Source organism: Dipodomys spectabilis, unplaced genomic scaffold (genome assembly GCF_019054845.1).
Source record: "Dipodomys spectabilis isolate Male_0828 unplaced genomic scaffold, ASM1905484v1 ptg000370l, whole genome shotgun sequence".
NCBI classification, from domain to species: domain Eukaryota; kingdom Metazoa; phylum Chordata; class Mammalia; order Rodentia; family Heteromyidae; genus Dipodomys; species Dipodomys spectabilis.
Window position 1 is genome coordinate 2,699,770 of NW_024871047.1, and position 22,398 is coordinate 2,722,167.

The 22,398-nt window shown below is 44.7% G+C and overlaps 1 protein-coding gene across 1 annotated transcript in view; it reads left to right on the top strand.

Moving 5' to 3' along the window:
* The first annotated feature begins 7,788 nt into the window (after positions 1-7,788).
* Msn (moesin) overlaps positions 7,789-22,398 on the top strand; it is a 92,713-nt gene continuing 78,103 nt past the window's right edge. The window contains exon 1 of the mRNA XM_042666931.1: positions 7,789-8,008. Within this exon, the coding sequence (XP_042522865.1) occupies positions 7,997-8,008 (12 nt within the window). The 5' untranslated portion in view covers positions 7,789-7,996. The remainder of the gene's footprint in view (positions 8,009-22,398) is intronic.

Here is a 22,398-nt window from a genome sequence, read left to right on the forward strand (position 1 = left end):
TACATGGGCCTGGTGTTGCCTAGGAAGGGAGCATGCTAAGCTATGGAGAGGGGAAGGAGTGTACTAAGCTATGGGAAGGGAGCTCATTTTGCTAACAGGAAGTAAGGCCCGAGGTACTTTTCCATTTGTCTTGTTTCATAAAAGTTGTTGCAGTATGACAGGGAAGTTGATTCCTTGGAAAGTCTGGACATAATACATGTTAACAAGCCCATAAGGCTGGAAATGAGAAGGTAGATACAGCTCTCCTCTAGGCCTAGGCTGAGAGCAGTCTTTCCTGAGCTCCAAGAAATATGCCTGAAATTGTGTTAGGCTCCTTCTGCATGGAACACAAGATGTGCTACCCACCCCTCTCTTGCCAGTCCTGGGGCTTGAACTAAGGGGCTAGGTGCTGTCCCTGAGCTTCTTTGTGCTCCAGCCTAGCACTGTACAGTGCTGTACACTTGAGCCACAATACTACTTCTGACTTGTTCTACGTAGTTTTTTTCCCCTTTGGGCAAGTTATTTATCTTTTATTTTATTATTTTATTGTGAAAATACCATACAGAGGGGTTACAATTACATGAGCAAGGAAATGAGAACATTTCTTATCAAGCATTGTTGCCTCTTCCTTTGTTTCCCCTTACCATCCCTTCCCTCCTATCTCCTCACTCTGAGTAGTTTTTAAAAATGAGTTTCACAGGCTTTCCAGAGTAGCTAGGATTACATTTGTGAGCCACCAGCACCCCTCTAAGATGTACTCTCTTTATGGGAGCAGCCACAGCCCAGCTTGGAATAGAAGAAAAAAAGAAAAAGTAAGTCCCTCAATACTGATGGCTCATGTCTGTAATCCTAGCTATTCAGGAGGCTGAGATCTGAGGATCATAGTTTAAAGCCAGCCCCAGGTGACAAATTTGAGAAATTCTTGTTTCCAACTAACCCATAGAAAGTGAAAGTAGATGTGTGGCTCTAGTGGTAGAGCACCAACTGTGAGTTAAAGAAGAAGGCAAGGCCTTGAGTTCAAGCCCCAGTATTGGCACACACACTTACACAAAAGCAAGAGTTGACAAGTCAAAGCAGGATGTGGAAGGAAGGCCCGATGAACACTAGGAACCAATTGTGGGCACTACAGGAACAGCCATAGGGAGGCAGATAGCACAAGGAAGAGGAAAGACTGAGGGTGGCCTTGGTGCAGGTGAGGCCCCTTGGGAACCAGAGACCAGAGCAAGTATGATGAAGTACATGTGGTGAGAGCAGCCTGGCTCCAGTGCTGAGGAGCTGTGGGAGGAAAAGAAGGCTGAAAAGGGAGGTGCATGTGTGTTGGGGTGCAGGTCACCTACCAGCTCTGAGCACAGGTGAAAGCTGCGGTTTCAGATCATCATCATGGTGATCATGTGTTGGCTGGCCATGTAGAGAAGACCTGGGCAGGGCAGCCTAGAGGCAGGGAAACCAGGGAGGAGCCTCTTGGGACAGTTCAGGTCAGAGTCAGTGAGGACTGACATAAGGGTATAGCCAGTGGAGATGCTCACACAGACAGACAGACAGAGTAGGGCCTAATGACTGACAGCAACAGTCAAAGAAGAATTAAACACAATGACACCATGTAAACATACACACAATAGATGGTACAACCACCAGATACAGAGCTCTTGGGAGAAGACAAGCATACCTCACCCAAACTTGCTTACAACCTGGCACCAGCACTGATGCACACATGGGCAGGGTGGCAGGATGGGGACTGTCCTTCTAGGTGTATGCATGTGTACTGCACCTGCTTCATGAAGGGACTTATGTCTGGTTTCCCTCTAGGTGCATGCAGGCTGGTCATGTGTATGGTCACCCATCTGTTGGGGGACGGCAGGCCTTATAGCTAATGACTCTACTAAGAGACCCTTTCTGCTCTGCAGGACTAATTTCATATTTTAGAAGGACACTGGCTCAAGTGGAGTTACTAGCAGTTGGCTGGGAACAGCTTCTAACTTTATTAGAGAAAAAGCCATGTAGAAAGTCTCTGCCCTCTTACTGCGGTCCATTAGTGTGATTAATAATAAATATTCCCAGGCAGTTGGTACTGGTGAGATGCCATTGCGCTGCTGTTAATTGTTATGCACCCATTATCTCCAGCTGTCTAGCCTGCCCACTATGGTATTAGGGTGATAGGCCTTGTAAAATACATGTCCTTCCTCAGTGTGCCAGCTCGAAGCTCAGGAGTAAAATGGTCACAAGTTAAGGATGGTAGAAATAAGGGGAACTTTGGACTCACAAGACCCAGGTTAAGATTCATCCCACTGTCAACAAACTGTGAGAATTTTGGGTAAAGCCACTTTGGTCTTCAGACCTTCAGTGTTGCCATTGTTGTCTCTAGATTTTCTTGCCAGGTCTACATTAAGTTAGATACAGAAATGGCCTTGCTAACATCCAGCACATAGTAGATGCCTCATCAACATTATCTTCTCTCCTTTCACTCAAAATCTATTATTTCTAAGAAGTGAGTAAAACACAGAATGGTTAAAAGTATCAGTTTTGGGCCAGGCCAGTGGCTCACACCTGTAATCCTAGCTACTCAGGAGGCTGTCAGAGGATTGTGACTCAAAACTCCATTGAGACTCTTATCTCTAATTAACCACCAGAAAACCAGAAGTGATGTGGCTCAAAGTGGCAGAGCACTAGCTTTGAGCAAAAGAGCTCAAGGACAGGGACCAGGCCTTGAGTTCAAGCCCCTCAACTGACAAAAAAAAAGTATCATTTTATGTTCTCAATGATATTGTATCACAAGATACATTCTGTCTGTGTCTCTGTGTCTGTTTCTGTGTCCCTCTCCCTCTCTCTTATCTCCCTCTCTCCCTTTCTCTCACTCCCCCTCTCTCTATCTCCCTCTCTCCCTCTCTCTATCCTCCTTTGTGTGTGTGTGTGTGTGTGTCTTACTGCTAGGAAGAGCAGTGTTGCCAGCTCATTCTCTTTGTTTGTTGAAGGCACCCATAACTAGTCAAATGTTTGGGCTACTAACCTTAGGGGTAGGAAGCAAGTGGGAATACCTCAGAGTTTCAGCCTGAAGATGCTACTTGCCCTCATTTGTGTCTGGCATATCTGTCTTCTTTTGAGTGGAGAAGAGGAAAAGCCTCATAGATTTAGTTTATTTCTTCTTTAACAATCAACTTAGGGCAAATGTACTAAAGACAGCAGAAGAGATCTAACTTGGCCGTGCAGAAGAGTTTCTCAATAATGATGAGAATGAAAAGTTCCCTCCAAAAGTTCTTAGTGATGAAGAAATTTCAACTGCTGCCATACAATGCCTTGTGTGTGGGAAGGTATTTGTGTAAAGTGTCTCTGGGATTCAGAGCTGCTCCCCACTTAGTTCCTGTCTCCTATCACCTCTCCTCTGAAGGAGGATTGGCATTTAGAATGTAAATGCTTTTATACAGCAGTGAGCTTGGATTTAGGGTGGGGACAATATATGGGGAAGTGATTACAAATTCAATTTCATTTCATTCTTGAGCATGGCATAAGCTTTCACATAAATCAGCCTTGCGCAGTTCTTATTTGCCATTCCCTTGACATTGATGTCCACATTTGCTGCAGCTCTGGAATTATCTCTGGGCTTAGAGTCCAGGTCAAATCTCTTCTTTCCATATGTCTTGTCCCTAAAAGGATGCTCTTGGCTTTCTTGCAGTTCAGAGCCTGAATGTGCCTAAGCAATTTCTGCTCACATTGCCTTTAATCTAGATGTTCTGTTTGCAAAATGACTTGTCCTTCCTTGAAATATCAAAACCCTCTAATGCCTTTCTATCTGTCACTTCTCCTAGGATAATCAACCTATGTGTGGATCATTAGCCTTTATTTCCGTATCTTCCTTTCTACAAACACTAATAGAATTTTTCTTCTGTCCAGACCTAATTGTGATGATTCAGGTGCCAGCAGTTCATACCTATAATCCTTACTGCTCAGGAGGCTGTGATCTGAGGATTGTGGTTTGATGCCAGCCCAAGCTTGAGACTCTTATCTCTACAAAAAAGGCCAGAACTAGACCTGTGGTTCAAGTGGTAGAGCTGTATGTAGCCTTGAATGAAAAAGATGACTGGAGAGAGGAAGGGTGGGAGGATATAGTCATTGTATTAAATGCATATATGTGAAAATAGAGTCAAGTAACTTGATGGGATGGGTGGGGTTGGGAAAATGGGGAAGAACACTAGAAGGAGTGATATTAATCAAGATGCATTGTTCTCATAAACTAACTTGTTAAATTTAAAGCCCTATGTACAATTGCTAAAAGATAATATAACAAATTAAAAAAATATTTTCATTGTTATTATAATGTTGTATGCCACCCATTTCTTTACTTTCCCCCAGTTTCTCTCTCCCATCCCTGCCCACAAGTTTACATAGGTCATTTTCTATGTAGTGTATAGTTAATAACATGATTGCATTTGTTTATCCTTCTTCCTGCTTCCTTCACCCCTCCTTTATTTCCCCCCAGAAGATAAAAACCAAAGCAAAACCAAACACTACCAATAAAAAAACAGGTACTGAATTAAAGCCCCAGTATTCGTACAAAAATAAATTTATGGGGCTGGGAAGGTGGTAGAACACTTGCCTTGCATGCATGAGGCCCTGGGTTCGATTCCTCAGCACCACATAAGCAGAAAAAGCTGGAAGTGGTGCTGTGGCTCAAGTGGTAGAGCACTAGCCTTGAGCTGAAGAGCTGAGGGACAGTGCCCAGGCCCAGAGTTCAGGCCCCATGACTGGAGCTAAATAAATAAATAAATAAATTTATTTGCGGGTATTCATTTGGTCCTAGGATGATTAACCTCAAATTACATAAAAACAGTAAGAGGTGGGCTGTGATGGAGGTCAGAAATTCTGGCTATTTAGGTATGGAGTGCTATGTAAAGAGCTAGGGAACAAAAGTATATTTCCCTGGTTATCTTGAAAAACAAGACAGAACCATCATTGCTTCTCTTCTTTTCCAACTGGGAGATGACTGAGATGGGTTCCTTTCAGAGGGTTTCAAGTCTAGGCTCCAAATATTTAGACACCATTGCTTGAGTGTAATTGGTATAACCAGTTTCTGTCTGGCAAAGTGAGGGAGAAGGGAATTATTATTTCCCCTGGTTCCAACCATACACACACACACACACACACACACACACACACACACACACACACACACAATCTATACATTACATATATACTATATATATATATGTAATATATACATTTTGCTGGTTAATTGGAGATAAAACTCTCACAGACTTTCTTGCCCAGGATGGCTTTGAACTGTGATCCTCAGATTTCAAACTGTTGAGTAGCTAGGACTCAAGGCATGAACTACTAGTGCTTCTTATCTGAGCTCTTTGTATCCTTTATTACTGTGTCAACTACTAGTGCTTGGGCCTTAGCCCTTCTTTCTACCTACTTCCTTACCCCTTCCCCAGCCTTGGACACATTCCTCCCTACATGGACTCCTGTGCTTTCTTTCTCTTTTAGTACTGTGGTTACCTGCTTGTTACACTATCCATTTGTTGTATTTGTTCACATACAACAAATTGTTTTTGCACACTCACAAAAGGGTGTTGACATGATGGGTTGTGAATGATGCACAGGGAATTTCCACTTTCCAGAAAGTTGGAGTCTCTAAGCAGCTTCTCTTTTTTTTTCCCTTTAGCCATTTAACTTAGTACCAGGGCCCCTGTAGACTCTAGGGGATCATGAATGGAAAAGGAATCAGTGAGCTCCTTGAACTTCTGAGAAAAGAGGACCATGATGTTATCAAAGCATGTTATTGGCTGCTATCACTCTCCTAGCTTCTGAGGCTTTTCTGGTAAGTGCTGTACTTCCTTGGGACAAATGCTCAGCTTGAGGAAATGGTCTTGGCAGGGAACTTTGTTTATTCTAGCATCCATCAAGGAATCTTGGCACAGTGAGAGAAACTGAGGCACAATGACTCATAGACACTAAGTTGGGAAAGCAGAAGCGGAAATAGGACTGTTGGTTCCTGAATAAATGCAAGACCTTATGCAACCCTACTAGTGTCACCTATTTTCCTACGAAATGTAGAAACATATTTCATTTGCATCTGTGTGTGTGTGTGTGTGTGTGTGTGTGTGTGTGTGTGTGTGTGTGTGTGTGAGTGAGGGGAGGGGGGAAGACCTTGGAAACCCAGTAGTTCAGCTTTTGTTGACGAAGGGGAAACAAGATGAGAGAAAGAAAGGGACTTACCAACCTGTGAGTGGTCACAGGTTGAGATAATGGTAGAATTGTAAGTAGAGCCTAAGTGTTCTGACCCCTGTCCCACTTCATACTGACTGACCATCAGTGATGTATGGGATGTCTTACATCACAAAGGTACTGAATCAAAGCTGGGCCAGGTGGTGGCTTACACACGTGATCCTAGCTACCCGGAGGCCTGAGATCTGAGGGTTGTAGCTGGAAGCTAAACAGGACAAAAAAAGTCAGTGAGGCTCTGTCTCCTAATAACTAGAGAAAAGCTAGAAGTGGAGGTGTGGCTCAAGTGGTAGAGCTCCAGCCTTGAGAGAAAAAGCCAAGTGAGAGTGTGAGAGCCTAAGATCAAGCCCTAGTTTTGGCACACATGAAAAAGATTTTCAAATCATACCTTTGCACAGTTGCCTGTGCAAAGAAGGGAAAGGATAAGGACCAATCATTTTCAGATTCAGACTTAACCAAATGACTGCTAGTGTCCAGCACTGTGGTCCTGGGATTCTGTGACCTTGACAAATGGTAAAGAGGGAACCTACAGACCTGATGCAAGCATCTCCCCGGGGGACTTACGCCTCAACAAAATGTAAATATATTGGGGGAAGGGCTTGGAGACCAGAGCATTGATTTGAGGAGGGTAGTAGGGACTGAGAGTTAAGGGAAGAAAAATGATTAGAAGTCAAATATCCAGAAAGGGATTTCAATTTTGATGAAAATGAGGACCAGCTGGGTGTTGTTGGCTCACCCCTGTAATTCTAGTTAAAGTGACTGAGATGTGAAGATCAAGTTTGAAGTTAGTGCTAGGCAGAAAAATCCTTGAAACTCTTATCTCCAATTAACTAGCAAAAAGCAGAGGTGGAAGTGTGGCTCAAGTAGTAGAGGTCTAGATTTGCAGAAAAGGCCAATTGAGAGCCCAAGGTCCAAGTACTGGCAAATAAACACACACACACACACACACACACACACACACACACAAACAAGGATCAAGCAAGAAGAGGAAATATGATGGGAAAAGAATTCTACAGAAGAGAATACATGAAGTGTTGGAGGAGATTTGATGGTTTGGTCAAGATAAGTTTCCTGGGGACTTGGGAATCTACATCTCTCAGGAGCTGTTTCGGATTTGTTGTGGCCCCAGAAAGCAGAGCTGAGATCCATGGGTGGGAAGTAAATGAAAGAGTTTCCGATACACTCCGAAGTTTTTCTAAGAGGCAGAAATGCCTACAGAGGGACAACTTTGAACAGCTTTGATAAGACAGTGAGCTGGCGATCCGTGGAAAGTTGCAGGGGGTAGGCGGGTCTGTGTAAGCATCTGCCAGGGTGTGGCCCATGGTCGGCTCTCGCAATGACTGGGAATGGGGCCAGATGTACGGGAAGCGGTGGGCTAGGGAAGGTGGGAAAGGTTGAGAGAAGATTAGGGTGGGCTTGAGCTGAAGGTGAAAGCCTCTTTGGGCGGTCGGGGCCTAGGCTGGGGGTCCCCACGTGGCCGGAATGGCTAGGCTGGGCTGGGCCGGGCTGGGCGGGGCGAGGCCGGCGGCCGGCGAGGAGGCGGGCACGAGGGCGGGGAGCGGCGCGGAAGCCGGGCCACATAAAGGAGCGGGCGGTGCAACGGGGGCGGCTCTTTCCTGGGTGGGGTTTGTGAAGTCGTGGCCCGTTAGCAGGAAGCCAAGCAGTCGCCCCGACGCTACCGAGGGACCCAATTCGAGACCCCGACCCCCCGAGTTGCATCCGAGTGTGTACTACGTGCTCAGTGCTGCCCGATACTTTCTAGCTAAACTTCAGCAACTCCGCTGCCTTTGCTGCCACCATGCCCAAAACGGTGAGTGCTGAGGATGGGCGCTGTGGGCCCTAAGGGTATTCGCTAGTCCTTTGAGCCCTGTGCGGCTGGCTGCGGGCTTGGCCGGCCACCGAACCCGACTGGGACGCTGTGCCCTACGCCATGGCTGGAGGAGGAGAGGAGACGAGTTGGGGGGGCGGGTCTCGTGGTCTAGCGTGCCCTCGGGGATGAGGGGGTGTCCAGTCTACAAGTGTGAATAGGGCGGGGGGGGGCAGCTTGTTACGTTCCAGTTCCCTGCGTCTGGATTGCGACAGTGAGGAAAGGTTTCTTTGCGGGCCCAGGGTCCCTTCCATTCCCTAAAGAGTAGTGGGCACGAAGGAAACGACTTTGGTCCAGGGAATACTTTTCCGAATCCAGAAATTGGCGCCTTTCAGGGCCAAGGCTGTTACTTTCCAAGTGGGGCCATGGGAACTCAGAAGCCAGGAGGAGGGAGTTGCCTAGGGCGGATCCCGCCACCCGCAACCACCTCCCCCCCCTCTTTCGCACAGCCATCCCAGGAGGCTTCAGCTGTTTCCCAATAGGAGTTGAGGACAGAGATGCAGAGGAAGATCGCCCTCAACCAGTAGGGCCAGCACTTCAATAGGCAGCACTCTGAGGAGAGGCCTAGCCAAGCTACTGGGAAGGGACCAATTTCTCCTGCCTCCTCACTCACCAAATCCCTGCCCTTTCCACGACTTCATACTAATCTATCCACTTCAGACCCGTTCAGGGAGGTGTTGTCTTTAGTGTATGTGTGTGTGGGGGGTAATCACATCTTTTTAGAGTGGTGGTTAATTTGGAGATCTGGTCTCCGCTGTCACTGGCTCTTCTGAGAACAGCAAAAGCCTCCTGGGAGTGAGGCCTAGGGGGGCCGGATGCCCAGAAGGGAGGGTTGGGGGAGGGGTGTGCCTGACTAATGAGCTCTGCTTGCTTTTGTGCAAGTCATTCCAAATGGCTGGGGCCCTTCCCTTGTTGAAGTAGGGCTAGTTTACCACCTTGGCTTGAGTCTCTTAGACCCAGTAGCTTGTTGGGCTGGTCTAATCTAGCCGATACTCCCTGTCTCATCGCTCCAAGATTACCTAAGCCTGAAACAGTGGAGTAGCCTTGAGAAGGGCTGAAGGCCCCTAGGATGAGAAGAGATTTAGGGAAGGGGAGGCAGTTCTTTGGGCACATGCTGAGGTTTACTTGCCACGTTGCTGTATTTTAGCTTCACTTACCAATGTCATTCTTGTATTTCTAGAGCCTTGTCTTTTTTCTGAAATACCGAACTTTGAGACAAGTATGTGCTTTCACCATTTCTCTCTTTCAAGTTGCCCATGGTTTTATAACATAGGGCTTTTCCAGGCTTTCTTCCCAAACCCTTCCCTTTGCAAAGTCAGAAAGAGTGGTTTCCCCAAAGGAAGGGGGAAAAACCCTACTGACTCTGCCAACATAGAGGATTGTGGAGATCATGCAGCAGCCTCTTTTTGGGTCCATTTCTTATTGATTCTTGTCTCTTCTTCACATGTAGCTTTGCCCAAGCAGTTGGATGGATCTCTGAAATAGATTGTTCTGTGACCTCTTCCCTACTGGTGTCATAGTTCAATTCTGAGACTTCCTGCCTTTAAACAACTTGAGGGGCCTAGAAAGTGCCTCAGGCAAAAGTGACAAAAAAGACAGCCTAGTAACCCTTACCCTGAATGTAGAAAGAGATTGAAATATAACTTTGGAGGCAGGTCTGAAGTACTGAAAATACCTGAGTACTGAAAGAATTTTTATGCAAATTGACTGAAATTTGAATCAAGTTGTATTGAGAGAACAGAATCTTAGTAGACTAAAAGCATTTGAGAGTTTTCCATGCTGTTCAACTCCAGTGGAAACTTTTAAGGAAAACATACTTATTAAGACCATACACTCTTGGGCTGGGAAGGTAGCTCAGCGGTAGAGTGCATGCCTTGTAAGCATGAGGTCCTGGGTTCGATTCCTCAGCACCACATAAACGAAAAAAGCCGGAAGTGGTGCTGTGGCTCCAGTGGTAGAGTGCTAGCCTTGAGCTGAAGAGCTAAGGGACAGTGCCCAGGCCCAGAGTTCAGGCCCCATGACCGGCAAAAAAAAAAAAAAGACCATACACTCTTAACCTGAATGATACTTCAGACTATATAGTACAACCATCATAAAGTGAGGAAGAGGGGTTGGGAAGGTGGCTCAGTGGTAGAGCACTTGCCTTGCATGCATGAGGCCCTGGGTTCGATTCCTCAGCACCACATAAGCAAAAAGAAAAAAGCTGGAAGTGGTGCTGTGGCTCAAGTGGTAGAGCGCTAGTCTTGAGCTGAAGAGATGAGGGACAGCACCCAGGCCCAGAATTCAAGCCCCATGACTGGACCCTCCCCCCCCAAAAAAGGAAAGAATATTTAGTCCTATTGGAAAGCACCTTCCTTCTTCTTTTTTTTTTTTTGGTCTTGGGGCTTGAACCCTGGGCCTGGGTGCTGTCCCTGAGTTCTTCACCTCAAGGCAAATGCTTTACCATTTGAGCTACACCGTCACTTTCAGTTTTCTGGTAGTTAACTGGAGATTTAGAGTCTCATGGACTTTCTTTCCCCAGCTGGCTTTGAACTATGATCCTCAGATCTCAGCCTCTTACGTAGCTAGGATAATAAGTGTGAGCCACTAGTGCCTGATTTGGAAAGCACCTTCTTAAGAGTGCATGGTCTGGGCACAGGTGGCTCATCCTAGTAATCCTAACTGCAGGAAGCTGAGACCTGAGTTCAAGCCCTTGTATTACACACACACACACACACACACACACACACACACACACACACACACACACACACACACACACACACACACACACACACACACACACACACACACACACACACACACACACACGGCATTTTGTGACTGAGCCAGGGTTGGTGTTCAACTTTCTGACACTTTCCCCATTGAGCCCCTACTCTGACCCCAAACACACACACACACACACACACACACACACACACACACACACACACACACACACACACACACACACACACACGGCATTTTGTGACTGAGCCAGGGTTGGTGTTCAACTTTCTGACACTTTCCCCATTGAGCCCCTACTCTGACCCCAAACACACACACACACACACACACACACACACACACACACACACACACACGGCATTTTGTGACTGAGCCAGGGTTGGTGTTCAACTTTCTGACACTTTCCCCATTGAGCCCCTACTCTGACCCCAAACCAGTGATTGAGTTTTTGAAGTTTGAGTTCCCTTTCTTGCCCCAAACCAACCCAAACCAATTGCTTGCTCGTCACAGGCTTTAATAATCTGCAAATTAAAGGAAGTAGGTAATTTGTGCAAATTTAACAACGTGGTCATTTATACTGTCTCCTGGAAAGATCTGGGAGTGTCACTGGGTACCTCTTGTTACTTTTCTCATTTGTTATTCTAATGCTAAGCCCTTCAGGGGCACACCCTACTTCAGTGAATGCTAGCCAGTAACTTCAAGTAGAGGGAAGAATTCCTATTTTCACTCTTTCAAGGGTGGATTTTAGGATATTTCTAAAATGTGACTGATAGGAAGGTAGTGGAAAAAAATCAAACCTGTTCATTTGCAGGAACCAGGCTTGCAGTTTTTTCAGTCAGTTTCATTTTCCTCACCAGCTGTTTCTTCTAGTTAGGCCAGCCTTCATTAAATCTGTTAAAACATGTCCTTCTTGGACTCTGCCTCTGGATGCCAGTTTCCTGAATCTGCTTTATTAGCCAGAATGGGAAATCTTATGAACTGCCATCTATACTTTCTGATGATATGACAGTTATAAAAAAAAAAAAAGCTTGGGGCTGGGAAGGTGGCTCAGTGGTAGAGTGCTTGCCTTGCATGCCTGAGGCCCTGGGTTTGATTCCTCAGCACCACATAAGCAAAAAGAAAAAAGCCAAAATTGGTGCTGTGGCTTAAGTGGTAGAGCACTAGCCTTGAGCTGAAGAGCTGAGGGACAGTGTCCAGGCCCAGAGTTCAGGCCCCATGACCGGACCCCCCCAAAAAAAAGAAATAAAAAAGCTTTCTCACTCTTACTCTGCTTTAGCCTTTTAATTTTAAAGATCTCAAAGTCTTTGGGGAAGGGCTTCTCTCAAGTCCCTAAAACAAGGTTTTGAATTTTCTAGATGTTCTGGAGGTTTGGATTTGGTTAAGTAAGCAGTTTATTAAGTGTTAGAGTTTTAAAGTCTTCCTCCATTTTAGAAAGGGAAGTCGGACTAGTGTCGTAAAGCATGCCAGTGGTCAGGCTGGCACTTGAATCCGAGATCTTAGTTAGTGGGTCAGTCTTTGAATTTTGTTCTAGATCAACAGGTAAGGAAAGGTGATCAGGTGGTCATTTGATGTTGCTGTGTATATGAGTTAGACATAGTACTTGGATCCTTGAAGAATTTGAGGGTTCCTGAGTCTGTATTCAGCTAAACTTTAACGGGCTATGTGGACTATTTATTCTTCTGCCATTCCTAGCATTGCTTGAGCCACTGAAGTGGCACTAAAGTGGTACTTGGCAAATAGGGAGCAGAATCTACAGTCTTCTAACCCCTGAAGTAGCCTTGCCTGTAGTCTTCAAGGTGGAGCAAAGGATTAGGAATGGAGGTGGTATGAGAGAGATGCTCCAGTTTATTGAACCCTTTTTTCTGCTGGTCCTTGGGCTTGAACTCAGGGTCTGAGCTCTGTCCCTGAGCCTCTTTGTGCTCAAGGCCAACACTCTACCTACCACTTGAGCCATAATGCCACTTCCACCTTTTTCTGATTACTTTAATGGAGATAAGACTCTGTCTTGGACATTTCTGCCCTGACTGGCTTTGAACCTCGATCCTCAGATCTCAGCCTCCTAAGTAGCTAAATTACAGGCATGAGCCACTGCACCCAGCTCTCATTGAACACTTTGTAAAGTATAGGTGATAGACACAGAGCATCTCAGACATTTCCTTTGGACTTGTCAGTGAATGGTCTTCTGGGATGGGAGGGGCTGGTGGAGCCAGACATACCTGGTGGGACCTTGTAAGACACCAGCTAATCTTTCCTCTCTTTGGCTTGGGAAGGGAAAGGTTGCTCTGTGAGTGTAGGGGTGGTATTCACTATGAATATGCTCACTTTCTATTCTCTTTTATTCCTGTAACACCCCCCCCCTACTGTGGCCCCTATGCAGTCACTACCTTACTGAATGGTGGAACTTGAAGGGACATTTAGAGGTCATCGTGTCTCCAAATTGGATTCTCTTTGGATGAGTTGCAATGACGGCCACAATTATTCTGAATTCTATTCTAATTGTGTTGCTTGGCAACAGCCTGTCTTAGGTCCCTTTGTATATTACTGGGAGTCCCCTCCCAGTGGAATCTTCTCCCCAGAGGGGAGAAGACCTGGCTTCCAACACTATCAGGGTTGGGCCTTTCAGGGCCAGAAGTGTTCTGATCTTCAAAGATAAAATTGAGTCTGTCTCTGATCTTTCCAAGATAGAATTGAGTTTATCGTGTGCCTTTTAACTCACAATCTTTTTTCCACACCACTGCACTTCATTCTTCTGTCCCAGTAGGAAAACAAAACAACAAACAGAGTACAAAGGTGGTCTTCTTTGGGGGCACTCCATTGGTCAAGTGATGGGGCTGGTCTTTTCATAATTGACTGGCTTTACTGTTCATCTCTCCTCCCATTTCATGCTTGATAGAGCTGAAAACTTTTCAATCTCAGGTTCTAATGTGTGGGACAGCAGCCATAACTTTGAAGTTAGTTCAGAATTACATGAAATTGGGAGGCTGGTGCTGAGAAATGGAAAGTAAAACTGAACTGAGAATTTTTCTTCTTTCCCTGTAAGAGGACCTTCTCTTAGAAGGGTCTTGATGAAGCAAACCCTCAGGCAAGTTCTTTCTTTAGTCCGTCAGTGCTTTGAAGTTGTCATGAGTGAACAGTACCACTAATAGGTAGACATTAAGGACCATTCCAGTAATGCTGTTCTTTTTTTTTTTTTGCCAGTATTGAGGTTTGAACTCATGGTCTGGGCATTCTCCCTTACCTTTTCCAAATCAAGGCTGGTGCTCTATGACTTGAGCCACAGCTCCACTTCTGGGTTTTGGTTGGTTACACTGGAGATGAGTGTCATGGACTTTTCTGTCTAGGCTGAATTCAAACTTTGATCCACAGATCTTAGCCTCCTGAGTAGCTAGGATTACAGGAATAAGCCAGTATCTGACTAGTAATGACATTCTTGACAGCCTTGATGGCACAGTCTTAGAATATTCCTTTTTTCTGATACTTATTCTTCAAAACTGAGGCCTTTTATGTGCCAGGTAGTGCTGGAGATACAAAGTTGAAACAGTACTTGCTAAGCTGTATCTTCTTTTCCCCCTATGCTTTTAATGTTTCTTTGTTCAAAGGCAGAGTAGAAAGTTTTAAACTTGAGAGTTGGTTTGTTTCATGAATAGATCCAACAAGAATATTGGCTTGAATATTCTTGGAAAGGGATGTCTGTGTCTTTCCTTACTGAAGAAAAAAAAATGTTATAAATTCTGTGAGTTGACTAAAGAGCTCTAAACAAACATAAATACTTTATAGACTTTCCTGAATTTCTTCTTTCAATTCCCAGTAGCTATCTGCCAGTATTGTAAAGGTACCCCCATTGTTCTGTTAAAAGGTCAGGAAACTACTAGGTTAAGTCTATGTTTCTTTTGAACTTGGTAGATGTGGTAGATATTGGACATAAACAACCCTCCTAGCTAATTTTTTTTGTAATTTGTGGGGGCTGAACTCTGGGCCTGAGCGATGTCCCTCAGCTCTTCAGCTCAAGGCTAGTGCCCTACTACTTCAGCCACAGCACCACTTCTGGCTTTTTTCTGCATATGTGGTGCTGAGGAATCGAACCCAGGGCCTCATGCATGCAAGGCAAGCACTCTCCCACTGAGCCAACTTTCCAGCCCCCCTCTTAGCTATTTTAGGGCACACCAAATCAAAGTATCTGTACTTAGGACAGTCTTAGATAATTATTATGAATGGTCAAGGTTTCTCAAGATTTGTGTTTCTGAGCCACAGAACTTAGGGTTCAAGGTCTGTCTCAAATGAGAAAAAAGAGAAGTAATAAAAGGTCAAGAAGTGTAGCTCATTAGTATGAGTGCTTATGTTCCATGCACAGGCCCTGGATTCAATCTCCAGGACCATAAAATAGGTAACTTGCCTTAGGCTACACAATTACTTGATCATATAGCTGAGATTTGAGTCTGGTTTTAGAATATGTGCATTACTGCATGTTCTTTCTTTCTTTTGGAGTGTTAGTTGGAATGCAGAGCTTCATGCTTGCCAGGGAGCCAATCTACCACTTAAGTTATACCTCTAGCCCTTTTTCTATGGTTATTTTGATATATGACCTCTCATTTTGAAAAGGTCATCTTGGACTGACTCTTTCTCTTTCTCTCTCTCTCTCTCACGCCCCCCCCCCCTTGTGTGTGTGCATGCGCACACACACATACATGTCAATCATGCGCCTGGACGCTATCCCTGAGCCCTGAGCTTTTTTCAGACTTAATTTTTTCTTCTTCTTTTTTTTTTTTGGTTGGTCGTGGGGCTTGAACTCTGGGCCTGGGCGCTGTCCCTCAGCTCTTCAGCTCAAGGCTAGTGCTCTACCACTTGAGCCACAGTGCCACTTCTGGCTTTTTCTGTTTATGTGGTACTGAAGAATCGAACCCAGGGCCTCATGCATGCAGGGTAGGCGCTCTACCACTGAGCTACCTTCCCAGCCCCATCCCTGAGCTTTTTTGCTCAAGGCTAGTGAGAACTCTACCACTTGAGCCACAACTCCACTTCTGGTTTTTGGGTGCTTAATTGGATATAAGAGTCTCACAGACTTTCCTGCCTGGGCTAGTTTTGAACCATGATCCTCCGATCTCAGCCTCCTGAGTAGCTAGGATTTACAGGCATAAGCCACCAACACCCAGCTGTAATTCTCTTACTTACATTTCCTGCAGTAGCTTGAATGACAGGCACAGTGCCATCATATTCACATTTTCTGTTGAGGTGGGGCCTTATTGAACTTTTTACCCAGGCTTATTTCAAACCAAAGTCCTCCTAATTTTTACCTCCCAAATAGCTAGGATGAGGGGATATTACTTGTGTGTGCACTGGCACTGATTTGTAAGCTTCCTTCCTTTGAAGGCCTGAAAAGTAACTTTTTGGCTAGCTACCTGCCACAGACTTGGTTTACAAGGAGCTAAAGTTGAGTGGTAAGACGGAGGCTAGGCAACTCTATCTAGTTTGAATTCAGATGGTTACTATAGCATCAAATACTGTCACCAAATTAGAATGGAAAGTACCATAATTTTTTTCTAAATTAAGAGATGGGTCAAGCTGGACCCCTGAGTCAGAATTTAGAAGTCAGATCTGAAAATTCCAAAGGGCGAGGACTACATAGAAAGGATAAGGCCCTGAGTTCAAACTCCAGTCTCCAGTACTATCAAAAAGGAGGCGGGGGAGGGGGATGATGACAAAGAAAAATGCAGGGAATTTGAGTGAGTGGTAGGAAGAGAAGAAAGTTCGTTCTGAGGCTGTTGAAGAGCTAGCTCACCCACTCACTGAACCTGCTACAGCAGAAGCTAGGGAAACTCCGTTGTAGCTATGTTGTTAAGGTGATCATCATGGAGTTAATTCTCAGCAAGCCTGTGCCTTCCAAGGCAGCCAAGTTCTGCCTGGCATGATGGCACATGTCTATACTTCTAGTACCCAAGAGACAGAGGGAGGAGGATCCCACATATAGTGAGAACAAATTTTCTTTTCAAGTTGTTTTTGTGTCAGTACTGGGGATTGAGCTCTGGCTTTGGGTGTTCTCCCTTACCTTTTTCATTCAAGGTTGATATTCTACCACTTGAGCCACACCTTCATTTCTAGTTTTTTTTTGTGTGTGTGATGAACTGTAGATAAGAGTCTCAGGGATTTTCCTTCTGGGGTTGGCTTTGAATCTGATCCTCAGATCTCAGCTTCCTGAGTAGCCAGGATTACAGTGTGAGCCACTGGTGCCTGGTTCAAATTCCTCTTTCAATACTAGTTATTAATGTTGCATAATCCCTAACAAGATGCCTATTCCCTCTAGCTATGTATATGGAGAAGAGATAGCTACTCTATAAGGACTCTTAGGACAGCAAGGCCTACTCTCAAGCAGGAAAATGTAACAGGTGTCCATTTCATACCTGGCATTCCTTATAGCCAAAGTAGAACACCTACCTAGGAAGTGCAACAAGAGTTCTCAAGGCAAGATCAGAGCCTAAACTATCTCCATATAAAGAAGCCTTTGAGGTCAGCTTTACACACTCAGAACCTGTCTTTCATTGACCATAACACTCATGATCTAGTTACCTCCATCTCAGGGTTAGAAAATGTGGAGCTAGTGACTCAATGCTGGTAATATTAACTACTCAGGAGGCTAAGATATGAGGATGCTGGTTTGAAGCCAGCCTGGGCAGGAGAAAAAGTTCATGAGATTCTTACCTCCAATTAACTAGCAAAAAGCTATAAATGGAGCTGTGGCTCAAGTGTTAGAATGCCAGTCTTGAGCGGAAAAAGCCAAGTAAGGGCTCAAGGCCCTGAGTTCAGCCCCAGTTCTAGCATAAAAAGAAAAGAAAGCCTGGTGTTAGTGGCTTATATCCATATCTTAGCTTTTTAGGAGCCTGAGATCTGAGGATTGTGGTTGGAAGCCAGCCTGGGCAGGAAAGTCCTGAGATTTCTATCTCCAATAAACTACTCAGAAAAAGTCGCAAGTGGTGCTCTAACTCAAGTGGTACAGCACAAGCCTTGAGCCAAAGCTCAAGGACAGTGTGTAGACCCTGAGTTCCATCCCCGGGACTGGCACACACAGACACCCCACCCCTCACAAACCACTGAGCACCAGGCACTGAGTGCATTTAGAAGGCAGGTATTTAAAGCTCCTCTTCTATATCCATCCTGGGCAGGCAAGTTGGACTTAGCTTTTTTTTTTTTTGGTCCAGTCATGGGGCCTGGACTCTGGGCCTGGGCGCTGTCCCTCAGCTCTTCAGCTCAAGGCTAGCGCTCTAAGCGCCACTTCCGGCTTTTTTCTTATGTGGTGCTGAGGAATCAAACCCAGGGCCTCTGGCATGCAAGGCAAGCGCTCTACCACTGAGCCACCTTCCCAGCCCCGTTGGACTTAGCTTTAACCTGTTACCAGTTCATTCCAATCCCCTCCCTTTTCTGGGCTTGGTATCATCACCTAAAATATAAAAGCTGAAAGGTTTTTAGGTATGGGACAGTGTGCCCAGCTAAGTTATTTAAATTTTGTTCACCATTTTCTCAACTGTAAAGTGAAGATAATAATATGTGTCTCCTATGGTTATAAGGATTTGGAGGCAATTTATATAAAATGCATAGAACTGTGCCTAGCATCTAATAATTCTGAATTGATGTTATTTTTTTTGGATCGGTCGTAGGGCCCAAACTTTGGGCTTGGGCGCTGTTCATCAGCTCTTTAGCTTAAGGCTAGTGCTCTACCACTTGAGCCACAGTGCCACTTCCAGCTTTTTTCTGTTTATGTGGTGCTGAGGAATCGAACCCAGGCCTCATGCATGCAAGGCAAGCACTGTACCACTGGCTACCTTCCCAGCCCTGATGTTAGTTATAATAGTTATTACTGACATAATTGTTGTATGTATATATACTGATAGATGTATATGTACTGAAAAAATGTTAGTATAATTATTTATGAACAAATTGCTTATTATTGATATGTCTTGCCCTCTGCTAGGTAGGAAGGGTAAAACAGAAAGCAAAGAGCTGAATTTTCATCATTGATTGGGTGGCTTCTATAATGTACTATATCCTGTAAGGAATATAAGTAAAATGAGTACACATAACAGCTGTACTTTCAAATATTTCTTTTTAATTGGGGATTTAGCAATAATTCATTTTTTTTGGTGCCAGTTCTGAAGCTTGAAATCAAGGCTTGGGCACTGTCCCTTAGCATTTTTGCTCAAGGCTGGCGCTCTTATCACTTGAGCCACACCTCCACTTTTGGCTTTTTGGTAGTTAGTTGGAGGTAAAAATCTCACAAATTGGTCTTCCTGAGCTGACTTCTGAACTGGGATCCTCAGGTCTCAGCCTGAACTACCTCTTCTCACTAATTCACTTTAAAACAGTTGGAAACATATGTGAACAACATTTTCTGTACATTTTGATAACAATAACAGAGCCTTAAAGTTGTGTACATTTGGGTGGCTGTGGCTGTTGTAGGTAGAAAAGGAATAGAGTTTAGGTAAATGAGTATAGGCTAGGTGGGCCTGTAAGCCAGGTAGACGTAGGCTAAGGCCCTCCTGAAAGTGAATTGGTCTAAAATGTAGGCAGGCTGGCGGTGTTGGTTATTTCCAGGGGAGATGTCTTTCTTGCCAAGCAGGTCTGGGAGAAGTTTCTTCTTTCATGCTTCCATTTAAGATAAACTGATGAGAAAAGTAAAGTTCATTGAAGACTCACTCTCTTTATGTCAGCAGGCTGGAAACAGCTTACAGTTGGACCCAGGGCTTTACTGTGAGGTATTTGGGGAAGTGATGAGGAAGAGAGTTCTCAGTGTGATTTTTTTCTATTTTTTTGGCGGTTGTGAGGCTTGAGCCTGAGTGCTGTCCCTCAGCTCTTCAGCTCAAAGCTAGCAAGCACTCTACCACATGAGCCACAGTGCTGCTTTCAGTTTTTTTGCTTATGTGATGCTGAGGAATCGAACCCAGGGCCTCATGCATGCAAGACAATCACTCTACCACTGAGCCACCTTCCCAGCCCCTCAGTGTGTAATTTTGATAGGTGGAAGACTATGGCATTTTCTAGACAGGGCCTAGCTGCAGCATTTGTGCCTGAAACTTGTAGACAAGGCTTTTAGGTGATTTTGATACTATATCTGTTTGTGTCTGATAGCAAACACATGAAGTCTGACGCTCCTTTCAATCAATGAACTTGTTAATGGCATAATGTAAGTGCTGACATAGCTCTTAGGCTACTGTTTAGGTGAATGGCTCCATACTTTCTTAGTACTGTAGTATGTGTCAGGGAATTCGTGGGATCAGTGATTTCTTTCTTTCTTTCTTTCTTTCTTTCTTTCTTTCTTTCTTTCTTTCTTTCTTTCTTTCTTTCTTTCTTTCTTCCTTTCTTTCTTTCTTTCTTTCTCTCTTTCTTTCTCTCTTTCTGTCTCTCTCTCTTTCTCTCTTCCTTTCTCTCTTTCTCTCTTCCTTTCTCTCTTTCTCTCTCTCTTTCTTTCTTTAGTCGTGGGGCCTGAACTCTGGGCCTGGACGTTGTTGTTCCTCAGCTCTTCAGCTCAAGACTAGCACTCTACCACTTGAGCCATAGCACCACTTCCAGCTTTTTTCTGCTTATGTGGTGCTGAGGAATCGAACCCAGGGTCTCATGCATGGACGACAAGCACTCTATCACTGAGCCACCTTCCCAGCCCTGAAGGTTACTATTTCTTCCCATCCCCAATAAGCTTTTTGGGAATTTGTTACATACTCAAGGTTAAATGAGAGAAGAGTTGACCTGTGAGCATTTTGGTTATTGAAAACAAAGTATAGTCTTTTTTGTGCTCATACTGGGGCTTAAACTCACATACTTGGTGCTGTTCCTGAGTTTTTTTTCCCCCTCAAGGTTGGCATTTTACCACTTGAACCACAGCTCCACTCTCTGACTCTTTGGTGGTTGATTGGAGATAAGAGTCTCTGGGATTTTCCTGCCTGGACTGCTTTGAACCTTGATCCTCAGATATCGGACTCTTAAGTAGCTGAGATTATAGCTGTGAGCCATCGACGCTTGACTTCAAAGTATAATCTTGAAAATGCCTTTTTCTGTGTATATAGTTGGGAGGTGATAGGGATCTATGTGAGGAGAATAAAGCTAACTATTAGGGTTGGTTAATATTTTGTTCTTTCTCTTTTAGTTCTGGCATCCCTAAACTTTAGGAATGATTGGTCTTACTATTTTCATGGTAAGATAGTTTAGGTAATTCCTGATCTTAGTTTTTTGGTCGAACTTGCCTCACCCATGGTCTAGTACCTCTTCAGAAATCAGGCTGGGTGTTTGAAGTGTACCAAGAGGCTCTTACCTGCTGTAATCTTTAACTAAGGGTGACTAATTTGTGGTATGGAATTGGAGGGTGGGTGTCAAGATAACAGCCAGCTAGTGTAAGTATCATTGGGTAAGTTGTACAAGTCTTTTCAGCTTTCAAGGATTTACAATTGAGTAGATACTGCTGGTTGTCAGTGGCTTATGCTTGCAATCCTAGCTACTCAGGAGGCTGAGACCTGTGGATTGTGGTTCAGAGCCAGCGTGGGCAGGAAAGTCTGAGATTCTTATATCCAATAAACTATTCTAAAAGAAAATGGAAGTGGATTTGTGGCTCAGGTGGTAGATTGCTAGCCTTGAGCAAAAAAAATCTAAGGGACAGTGTTCAGGCCTTGAGTTCAAGCCCTAGGACCAGCACATACACATATATACACACATGTACAACCATCATAGACACTTGTGAGAGACTAACTCACAGAACTTCTATTATTGAGACCAAAAGTCACTTGATCTCTCTGTCTCTGTCTCTCTTTTTTTGTTGGTCGTGGGGCTTGAACTCTGGGCTTGGGTGCTGTCCCTGTGCTCTTCAGCTGAAGGCAAGCATTCTACCGCTTGAGTCACAGCACCACTTCTGGTTGTCTAGTGGTTTATTAGAGATAAGAGTCTCATGGCCTTTCCTGCCCGGGCTGGCTTTGAACCACGATCCTCAGATCTCAGCCTCCTGAGTAGCTAGGATTACAAGAGTGAGCCACTGGCGCCTGGCTTCTCTCTCTCTTTTAATGCTAATACTGGGGCTTGAACTCAAGGCCTAGATATGTCACTAGTTCCTAGCCACACAATGTCTTTTGTCTTTGGATTTACCTTTTTTTCAATACCAAAATACCAGCAATATCAGACAAGTAAAGCTCCTTTTCAAGATTCCTTAGTACGGGGACCATGATGGAATCTAGCATACTCTTGGCAAGAACATCAGCCATTTTGCTTGAGTGTTACACTATATATCTTTGCTTTGAGTACTTGGAGAGCTTCTCAGGCAGGGCCTGAGGTGAGTCTGGGGAAAATTCAGTCTCGTTGTCTTTTTTTCTGCCATAGCCTGGGCATTTTCCTAAGGTTGGGAGTTTGCCTCCTGGCCCTAGGCCAGTTACCAAAGGAAACCGATGACTAAAGGCTTCCTCCCTGAGACGTCAGCTTCTGGAACCTTTCCTGATGATTTCCTACCAGTCAAGTCGGCCTTATTTGGTTATTTTCTCCCCCCTCAAGTATACCCCTCTTTCTTCAAGAACTAGTCTGCTCTCCTGTAGTACTGGGAATAATTCAAGTTTATGCAATGCTACCTGAAAATGTTTCTTCTTGGT